The 11,272-nt window shown below is 34.0% G+C and overlaps 1 protein-coding gene across 8 annotated transcripts in view; it reads left to right on the top strand.

Annotated features, from left to right (window-relative positions):
- Positions 1-11,272, top strand: part of Adk (adenosine kinase) — a 483,935-nt gene that overhangs the window by 368,868 nt on the left and 103,795 nt on the right. For all 8 annotated transcript variants that reach the window (XM_048801839.1, XM_048801837.1, XM_048801842.1 and 5 more), the window contains one exon: positions 11,200-11,235. In XM_048801839.1, the coding sequence (XP_048657796.1) occupies positions 11,200-11,235 (36 nt within the window). The remainder of the gene's footprint in view (positions 1-11,199; positions 11,236-11,272) is intronic.

Raw genomic sequence — 11,272 nt, 5'->3', positions numbered from 1 at the left:
ACCAAAACAAGGGGGGGGGGGGGTGTTCAAACCCCAGTACCAAAAATAATAATAATAATAATTCCATATTTCATTTGCTATCCCACTCGTGTTATAATGTTTATTATAATCAAAATGCCAGTACTTCCTCTGTGCTATACTACTCCTTCATTTCCCACTGTATTGTTCATATACAAACTACTATAATTGGATAATATTATTAATCTTATTAATCTCAGATTCTAATAAGAGGGTATTTCTTTTTTCCATTCTGTGGACTAAAATCATTGGCTCTATTTTGGTGTTGAATGCAATATGAGTGTTGCAAAAGTATTCAGTATTTCTTAAAACCTATTTGTTTTTCATATAGCAAGGGTAGGTTAGTCATGCTTCAATTTTAACATTTATTGAGTACCTACTACGTGCTCCATTGCTTCCTTTCATTTTTCTGTGATTTTTTTTTCTAACATATTTAGTCAATTTCTTTTTCATGAACATTAAATTTTTTCTCTTGGGCTGGGAATATAGCTCGGTTGGAAGAGTATTTGCCCTGTATGCACAAGGCCCTAGGTTCTAATCCCCAGTGCCACCCAAAAAAAATTTTTTTTCTCTTGTTTCTTTGTAGTTGTGGAGTTTCATTTTATTACTTAAAACACCTGTTTTGATTACTTCTGTGATGTGACTGTCCTTGCTACTTCTTACTGGCCATTGTGAATATTTTGTCTAAATTTTACAGCCTTACAATATTCTCTGTACAGAACCTAGGGAAAAATTACCTTTATTTTTCATTAGTCATAGAAGACTACATGCTTCTTTGTTTTTAACGTATTTTGTTATGTTAATAAACTACAATATAGTCTTGTAAGTTTCTTTTTTACTTAATACAGTACTGTTTTAGACTGTAACTATTACTGGAATTCTTAATTCTATTCCTGCTTCTCCCTCCAAAGAATTAAAAGACTCAAAGAATAATGGAGCTTTTGTGTTAGTTGAGCTAGCTACAAACCATTGCATTTTCTTTAAAGTCCATGTTAATCTGCCACATCTCAAGCCTTACCCTCACTATTTTATTCACAGTAAACTTATACAAAAAAGGAAGAACACACTGTATCCTGTTTACTTGTTCATTTCTTTGTTTCATATACTGTTTGTTTTCGTTTTGCTTTTATCTTAATTTCTAAGAATTAATTTTGTAAAATTTTTAAACTAGCACAAGTATACCTGGGTGAGATTTACAGTGGCAGTGATGATTATAGCTTGAAGATGTGGGAAGGTTCATGTAATGTGAAAAGTATAAGGACCTTGGTGCACATTTGAACTAAAAGGAATTATTAGAAAGTTGATCTCTCCTCATCCTTCTGTTCTTTTTTTCATCTGATCTTAAGCCCTGATCTGTGAAGTCCTTCTAAATTTTCTTACATAAACATATTTCTAAGAGTTGGTTATTTATCCTGTCTTTTACTGCCTTCTTATTAATTTGGTTTTACTTATTTTAGAGCTCACCACATGCTTTCTAGATAGCTTTCCATTCTTCACTGGTAACTCAATAAAGAAGTCTGCTTTGAAACTTATAAATATCCTACAGCATAATGCAGGGGTCAGCAAGCTTTTCTTATAAAAGTCCATATAGCACAGTCTCTGTCAAATACTCAACTTCAACTCTGCTGTTGTAGCATAAAAGCAACCGTAGACAATATGCAAACAAATAGGCATTGCTGTGTTCTAATGAAATTTCATTTCTAAAAACAGGTGGCAGGCTCAATTTGTTCTGCAGGTTGCTGGTAGCTGACCTGGCATAATGCATAAGTGATGCATTATGGTGGAGCCTTCTATTGATTGGAAGAGAGGAGAAGGAGAAAAAAAGTGAAAATGGTCTTAGCTCTTCTGACAATAATGTAGAATATGTAAAGTAAAGGAGAGTTCAGACATGAGTAGCATTATTCTTTAGAGGGTTCCCAATGTTGACTACTAGTAAAGTAAAAATGTTTATTATTTAGTAAGACAGCTATAAATGTACAATAAGATATAAGGGAAGTATGACACATTAATATATCTGATCAATCTGTCTTGTCTTTGGCCTGGTAGATAAACTTTTTAAACCAGTAAACAGAGCATTACAGACTTGCCAAATATTCCATGATTCTTTGTGATCTATGTTTAACATGGATTTACACTGAACATCTTCTAGAAGTAATGGAGTAAAAGGGGTCAGATTTATCTTCCCTTCTGAAACAATGCAAAAAAAAAATATATATATATATATATATAAAAATATAAATAAACACTTTTTAGATATTGGACTACAGTCAGAACCAGACAGATCTCTAAGAGAAAGGAAAGAATGAATAATCCCTGAAACTGCCAGAGCATTCTGCCTAGATAGTTTCCAGTCTGCTATGTAAGAAGGGGATCCCATGCAGAATGGTCTAACTTAATTGAAACGGTGCTAACAGCAGAAGGAGGCCAGGGTGGCTAGAGTTTTCAAGAGAGAGTAGCAGAGAAGCAAAGCTGCACGGAGATAGAGTACACACCCTGGATATCAGCAAAGGGTTCCCCTTGACTTTTCAGCTGAGTAGGGATCTGCACATGTATGTGAGAAATTACTCAAGGCCAAGGATAAGACCACTGGAAAGGAACCAACAGCATATTCCCCAAACTCACATAAGGCCAATAATAGTTTATGACCCCAATAACCAGAGTGGAAAACCTCCAATAAATGGTACATCTTGTTTAGTACTCCAAAGGATATTACATCAGTAGGGAACCAGATTAGCTTTTGATTAAAAGCTGCTCTCGTCTCACCTAGCAAAGCTTGGAAATAAGCATGAAAAGAATCGACTGTTTCTAAGTAACCTGACTGAATTTCAGATTAAATCTCAAAAATTTATAATAAAAGACAAAATCTCCAGCACCCAAAAACATAAAATTCATGTCTGGCATCTAACAAAAAATTAACTGTTCATGTAAATAAATAGGAAAATACAATCATAATGAGGAGAAATATTAATCCATAGAAATGGATTCAGAAATAACAGATGTTATGGTTCGTTGACATGGGCATTAAAATAGCGTTTCTAAATATGTTCTATATTTCAGTAAGGTAAAGAAAATCCTAAGCCTGTTTAGGAGAGACTTATAAAATAGTTTTTTTTTTTTAAAGATACAACTTGTAGAAATAAAAACTACACTGGATGAGATGGGATGCTGCAGAAGAAAAGATTAGTGATCTTGAAGATATAACAATAGAAGGTATGAAACATGTAGGGAGAAAAAGCTTGAGAAAACAATAAAGTAGTACAGTTGTGATCTGTGGGACTTCAAGTGACCTAACATTACATATTTGGAGGCCTAGGGAGAAACATTAATATAGAAAAAGTACTTGAAAAATTAGAAGCTGAAATTTCCCCAAATTTGGTGAAAACTATAAACCCATCACAAATCCAAGAAGTTCAACAAATCCAAAGGAGAAAAAAACAAGGGAGGAGGGGGCTGGGGATGTGGCTCAAGTGGTAGCGCGCTCGCCTGGCATGCGTGCGGCCCGGGTTCGATCCTCAGCACCACATACAAAGATGTTGTGTCCGCCGAAAACTAAAAAATAAGTATTAAAAAATTTAAAAAAAAAAACAAGGGAAGAAAAAACTACACCAAGGTACTTCACAATCAAATTGCAAAAAATCAGTGACAAAAAAATTCATGAGGGCAATCAGGTTTCTTTTTAAAAGACATTATATAGAGAGCAGCAAAGAAAAAAATGATGATAATCTTAGAAACAAATTACAAGCCATACCTTGGAGCACAGGAAGAAAGCATACCAACCCAGAATTCTATACTTAGTGCAATATCTTCAAAAAACAAAGACAAAATGAAGACTCTTTCAGATATAAGACCTGGATGTGTCCTTCAGTAGCGAACCATCACAGACCATTCAGAAAGGTTCAGATCCAGCTGTGTGATCTTGGACATACTTTAATGTCTCTAATCCTTCAGATTTTCATCTGTAAAGTGAATGTAATACCTATTTTTTAGGATTTTTTTGTGAGGATCAAATGAAATAATAGAAAAGAGTCAACATTTGTTAAGTAAACAAATTACTTATCCTTTATGCCAAGCACGTGTTACCGTATTAAGAATCAAGTAAAATACCCAATACTACATGTATAAGAATTTTCCTAGCCTGTCCTCTCCTCATTTTTCAAAAACTAAAAACTGTTGTACTAGTAGTTAGTCTAACTAGCTAATCATCCTTAAATTGTGATGAAACACTTACTCTAACTTAATTTTCCTTTAGTTACCACTATTAAATATACTTAAAGGTGGAAATGAACAACTCTTCTTGCTAGAATAAACCAATCCACTAATAAACCACTTTGTGAAAGGGTTAAGTCTTTTGTAAACTAAACCCTATTTTTTTGGCCTGTGTTTTGACTGCCTAATGTTTTTTTCAGTCTCATTTATTGAGGTATAATTTATATACTGTCTATCTAATTTTTATTATAAACCTATTGGATAGAGGCCATGACTGTCTTTATAGCTATATATTGTCCCACAGAGTTTTTGGCACTCAATAAATGTTAAATAATATTTCTATTCAGCATTCTGCAGACAGGAAGCATATGGTAATAAATGTCAGAGCACAGGTTGAAAATCTCCAAAAAGCTGTGTGTTATATTCCTTGGAAAAGACAGTATAGATATTTTTGTGAATGAAATGTATTTTTAAAAGGGATTCCCAGGGCTCATACTTAGCCTAATTTTCTCCAGTCTTCATTTACTTTATTTACAAATTCAAACTTTTCCTCATAAGAAATAGTATAAAATGTAAAAAAGCACTAATGGTCTCATAAGAAAGTATATAAATGGTTTTTGTAGATAGCATAAAGAAAGGCAACTCAGTCTAAAGAACAGCATGAGAAAACATTTAGAAGCTTAAGCAACATAAGTCTCTATGTTATGATATATGTGGTATGAAAAGAAAGAAACAGCAGGTATTTCTTTATCATTAAATTTCAGCATGAGTTGGAGGTATATCTCTGCTACAGCTGTTGCAGACATTAGAGTGGTATTAGAATTTGACTCTATTTTTCTCACTCAAGGATTCTAGCTCTACTTAAAAATCATACTGTGGTCTTAATAACATAATCATTGCTTCAGAATAACAAGACATTGGAAATAAAAAAAAAAAAAGCTTGATGCTCACAAAGTGTATTCTATGCAAAAGGTAATATTTCCCACTTAATCTTTGTTGAAGAAATGGTTAATCATAGTCAGCTGCATAAAACCATTTAGATAGCATGCATCTAAATTTTCTTTCCAAAATTTGCTCACCCTATGATTGATATGCTGACCACACTTGCTTTGAAGTATTCACTAACACAATTTGAATGAGAAATTTATGTGAATTTTCCTTGTTATTAAACCTCTCTAAAGTTTAGTCCCTCAATATATAAAATGTGGACAGGGGATCCAGGCACAGCTTAGTTCAGTGCCTCTGACCCAGGGTCTCTCATAAGTTTCTAGTCACACTGTAACCCAAGTTGAAGTCATCTTGCTGCTCATCTGGGAGAGCATCCACTTTAAGCTCACTCAGGTGTCTTTTGGCAAGCTTCACTGGGTGGTGGTCATGTACCTCGCAGTGAGGGTACAAGGCAACTTCTTTTCCCTAAGGTAAGGGCTCAGAGAAAGAAGAAAATGGGATCAAGAGGATGAACAAAATATACTGTCCTTCATTATATATCTGTTAGAAGCAAGTCTAGCCCATACTCTGGTGAAGGAAATTGTCCAAGGGTTTGAATAACAGAATCAGGGATCTTTGGGATCTACTACACATATGATCCACAAATAGAACAAATTACTGAATGTACTCTGGATATTCTGGAATCATTTGTTTATATTCAGATCATACCAAAAACTTGAATTCAATAGGCAAAAATGATTTTACACTTTAACATAAAACATCATTTTTTTCTAGCAACAACACAATGAAATAGGTATTGCTAACCACAGTTTTATTGATAAAGTGATATACTTAGTGACTTGCTCAAGATTACATGGTGAATGTGTTATAAAACCAGGACCCTAGTTTTAAGTCTTTTGACTCTAAGCCCTGTACTCTCCATTTGACTGTTAATTGCATCCTGACTGGGGTGACATTGCCATTAAAGCCATTCAAAGAGAATATTATACCTCTAAATTTATCTCCAAATATATGAATTTTTAATATATATGGAGATTTTTATACATAGATCTACATATATAGAGGGACAGAGAGATACCATTCTGTCTTAAACTGTCATTTATACCATACCATTTAGTAGTTACAGTATTCTTTCAAATACTATGGAATCAGTTTAATATCATTTTAAGGTCTGCAATAGCTGTAGTATGATATGCCTCTGAGCTAACAGATGCTCTTAGCCTAAAACTATATTTAGAGGGTAAATATTTGTCAGATGGAAAAATGAACAAACAAAATAAAAAAAGCAAAACTGATCTATTTGGTTTCTCCCAAAGCTCTGAACTCCCACAGCTTAAGTGAGGATGATGAGGACTTCCAGTGAGAACCAGACCACCAAACTCTAGAATATTCTGCTTACTCCTTGCACTGGAGCAACATACTAGTTCTGTTTTTGATGGGTGTGTTACTTTCTGTGGATAGGCTCAAGTTATCTTCCTCTGGTTCTAAGTTGTACCTTCTCCCCTTTTGTTTCAGTACATGAAATTTCTGCCTACACCCAGGACTCCTCTGGTCTGAGATCAAAAAGCAGGATGGAAACATAAGCAGACAGATAATAGTTCTAAACTGGGTTTGGTGTCTTGAAGTGCATGAGCAGGAAGTGGGAGGACAGGGTCTTGGGCTGATTGTAGTGGTACTTAGTCATACCCTTCTGATTACCCTGGAGCAAAGAGAATTTTTGTCTTAAAGGCATTTGTTAAATTCTCAAAATATCTTTGTGGTATGGTTAGTAGGAATTTGAAAATTGTTTTCATACAGATTACTCACATAATCATCTATGTAGGAAATCCCAAATAATTTCCAAAAAATTAAATTAAATCCTCCAACTATTAACAAGTGAATTTGACAGTCTCAGGATATAAGGACAGTATATAGAAATTGTATTTCTATATAATTAGTTACAAATAGTTGGAATTAAAATTAAAGTCTGAATAGTGATTTTTAACCAATATCAATTACAGTCATAAATTTACTTTATACATAAGAACTTGGATATTATTAGACAAAATAAGAAATAGTTTTCTCCTCATATGATTATAAAGGAAATAGTTCTTTCATATACACAAGCATGCACTAGAGTTTCTCCATCTTCCTGTATAATTTGAAAATTGTGCTTTTTAATAGCAGCTTGCTAATCCCTTTAAATAGCTCTTAATATAAGCATTCCATAGTTTTCATTAACCACGAATTTCAGCCTTTTTTTTTTTTATCTCAACTCAAAAACCATATATGATGGTTATTTTATCCACACCCTTTTAGCCTGGTTGGTGAAGCAGCAAGCCCACTGTAAATCCTAAGTGGTGTGGTGTAGATGAGTGTCTAAGACTTTAATTATATGTCATTTTATTCACAACACTCAATTCCAGGAAGGAAAAAATGACTCTGTTGTTGTAAAAGACATATTATGTGAGTATCATTCATTGTAAACCAAAATGGTACTGTATTATAGCATAGACAACAATGGGAACTGATTCTGAAAATGTGACCTGTCTGAGAAACTGAATAATAGTGAAAGTTATCAAAATGGAAAGAAGTGTTAATGTGAAATCCAGCCTTCTCAGAAATACTCTTTCCTGGCTGGTTTGGTTTTGCTTTTGTTGCTTGTCATGCATGAATGAAAGTGCTATACTCTCAGGGGAGAAGGAAAGCCTCCGTGTTGGTTGTTTATTTCCTTAATCCCTCCTCCTTTGTGATTTTTGATGTCAGATCTAAAATGGAAAGCCTGTAAATATAATGATTATCACATGGATAATCACCTGCATTAGGAACCGCCCTGCTTCTCTATTCTAACCCTAGCTGTTCTCCACATGTCACATCTACTCTGCAGTTGGATTTTAACCTGACTGCTTCATTAGATTTGTGAAACTCAGTACGAGGCGCCCTGGGGCAGCACAGATGGGGACTTGCTTGTTTTCTTTTCTCACTTTTACTGCGATGGCACACTAAAAAGTCCTTTTCTATTTAATGTGATCAGTTCGCTTAGAATTACCCCTGATATTTGGAACCTGCCTTACTCTTCTGCCCACCATCTATGCCCATTCTTTCTTCCTTGTTTTCTAATGTAATGCCTTTTATTTCTGTACCTTCATACAATAAAAACAAAAATTCTGCTTAAAATGCTTACTGGGTCAAACTGTTCCCCTGTGTTGATTTGTTTGTTTTGCTGAAAGGGAAAAATAAATGTTGTTCCATCATTGTATCTACAAACACCTTCAGATCAGAGGTTAGCTGTGGGAAAGACTGCACTAGTGTGAGCCAGCTGCCTTCTCTAATGGAGTGAGTTGGGGCATCAGCCCAAGATCAAAGAAAGGTGGGAGGAAGTCAGAAGATAAGATCATTTCAAGCCACAGAACAAGTGCTTAGCTTTTCTAGTGATAGGGCACAGCTCCACAAACTTGTACAAGGTTGCACTAAGAGAAAATTGAGTTTGCTTTTCTTAAATGTGTTCTTCCTCAGTCGGAAATATATTGGTGTTTGGACTTACTTACAGATGTGAAAATGTCCTAGGGCTTAGTTTTCTTAAAAAATAATAATTTGACATTTATATTTTTATCTTCTTGCAGCTAGTCAATTCTACTATACCATATCAGATTATAGTTAATTGCTAATTAAAATTATATTAGCAAAACTGAACATTTAAAAAACTGAATTTTCAGTCTTTATGTCTTAGTACAATTTTAATTCTACAGATTTTACGTTTTAACTTTAGATTATAGTCCTCTGGGATTTTTTCATGGCTCTGATGAGGTTCCATATAAACAAGTAGTTCTAGAAGAGCTTTTCAGTTGTCTTTTTCATATAAGAATCAGTTTGGTTAATTATGACAGATTAGAAAACATATTGATATTTTATCCTTTGCCTTGCTGTCTCAGACAGCAAATATTATTGACTTTGTAATATACAAAGTTCTGTTGAAAGTAAATTGTCAAGAGGCTAGCCTTGCTTGAACCAGTTGTCAAGATCATTATTTAGTCTTAGGGATGGGGTGGTCTTAATCAGCTGAGGCTAACTTGGTCAGACTTGAGCAACTCCAATGAATTGCCTAAGGAGTTGTACTTGCAGCTTATCACTTTCTGTTAACTTCGGTTTTCAGCTGTAATCACACATTCTGATTATTTCAAACCCTCAAAATGGGTCTCTAAATCTATGTGTTATTAGTATATTGGACCAGTAGTGCATACATAAGATATTTTTTTCCTCAGTGTTTTCCTCAACATGTAGGTAGTACCCAAATTTGTGCTGGAGACACTGACTGTACTTTCTGCCTTACATGGCTTGGTGCAGCAGTCGTTTTAAGTTGAGTTGGATCTGCTCACTACTCAGGCTCAAATCCCATCCTTCTATTAATATCTCTTGGCAGAGATAATTTTGGAGGAATGTAAGTTAAGATGTAGAGGCTCTTGACAGTTGTCTGCAGTATTTTTTTTTCCTTTCTGCTTTCAAGAGGGAAGTAGAGTTGAAAAGTAATATTGCCTCCATTTTCTATCTGTCCTAAAATTAAAATGTGCACAAATCAAAGGGTAAAAGGGAAAGGATTTGGTTACACAGATGTGTTTTTGTTATTTGATAATCTGCTATAAAGCCATCAGGGTATACATTAATGTGTTCTTAAGATAATTAAAAGAACTTCATATATTAAAATATTTTGACCATGTTTTAAGTGTTTGACTTTGGCTACCCTGTCATCTTATATAAAAGGGAAATTGGCATATATTATGAGAAATTTCAAATACACAGATAGCTATCCTGAACCTCCACATGCCATATATATCTAGATTTCACAGTTGTTAATATTTTGCCAATTTTGCTTCACTTAGGGTTTTTATTTTTTACAATGTATTGTAAAGTAAATTGCATATTTCATCACATTTTATCCCTGAATACTTCAGGATAAATCTCTGGAAATTAAGAACATTTTTGTTATCAAACTGATAATTCTTAGTATTATTTAGTTCTCATTTTTTATATTAAAATTTTTCTAGTTGTCCCCAAAATACTTTTTACAGCTAGTTTGTTTAAAACAGGGTCCAATTAAGGTCCACATATTGCTCTTGTTCATTTTCCTCTTACCACTTTATTATTGACACAGCCTGTTAAAAGGATTAAGCTAGTTTTCCTGTGGATGTCCTACCTTATAGATTTGTCCATTGCTTTCTCAGTGTATCCTTTGATTTGTTTCCCTATTTCTGTGTATTTCTCAGAGACTGAAGTTATTGGACTAAAGTTTTGGTTAATTTGTTTGAAAAATCTTTGGTCAGAATATTTTATAGGTGATGCTATGAGCTTCAAACTGCATCATTACAGAACGCACAAAATATTTGGTGATCCCACTATTAGTGATGATAAGTGATAGGATCAATCACTGGGTTAAAGTGATGACAGCTTAATCCTTCCATTTTAAAGTTATGCCTTGCTCCCTGTGACCACAGAATATAATCTTTGATACTTTGATTCCATGTAAAGACTCAATTTCCTGTCATCCTTTCACCCAGTGAATTTAACATCCATTAATGATCCTTGTCTATTAAATTTCGTCATGGGGATTGCAAAATGGTGATTTTTCTGAATCTATATATTTATTAACAGATAGGTTTCTCTCCAAAAGAGCTTTCTGAGAGGTATTGTTTTAATTAAAAATGTAACCACCAAGTATGTTCCTTAGGTTTCAAATGATTGTCTGTCTTTGCTGAGGTCAGAACACCTGAACTCACTGTAGCAGCTACTGTAAAAACATGCACTACATCTTCTTTATTCCAACTTGTGAAGTGTGTTGACATTATGCTACCTCTTTATATATAATATATATATATATATATATATATATGCCAAGAGAAAAAAGAAATCTTTTTTGGTGTAAGAATAAAAATTGAACTATGTGGGTATATTGAGATAATTGTGTAAAAGACTGAATGAGTTTCAAAATGGATTATTTCTTCATTACCTAGCACTTTATAATTAACTGTTCTCTTTTTCTTTTTTTTTTTCCAGGAAGCTGCCACTTTTGCTAGAGAGCAAGGCTTTGAGGTGAGTTAACCCACAATTGCACACTAAACAGATCCTA

The sequence above is a fragment of the Marmota marmota genome, unplaced genomic scaffold, assembly GCF_001458135.2.
Source record: "Marmota marmota marmota unplaced genomic scaffold, marMar, whole genome shotgun sequence".
NCBI classification, from domain to species: domain Eukaryota; kingdom Metazoa; phylum Chordata; class Mammalia; order Rodentia; family Sciuridae; genus Marmota; species Marmota marmota.
The sequence above is the reverse complement of the archived record's forward strand: the minus strand, read 5'-3'. Positions and strand labels throughout refer to the sequence as shown.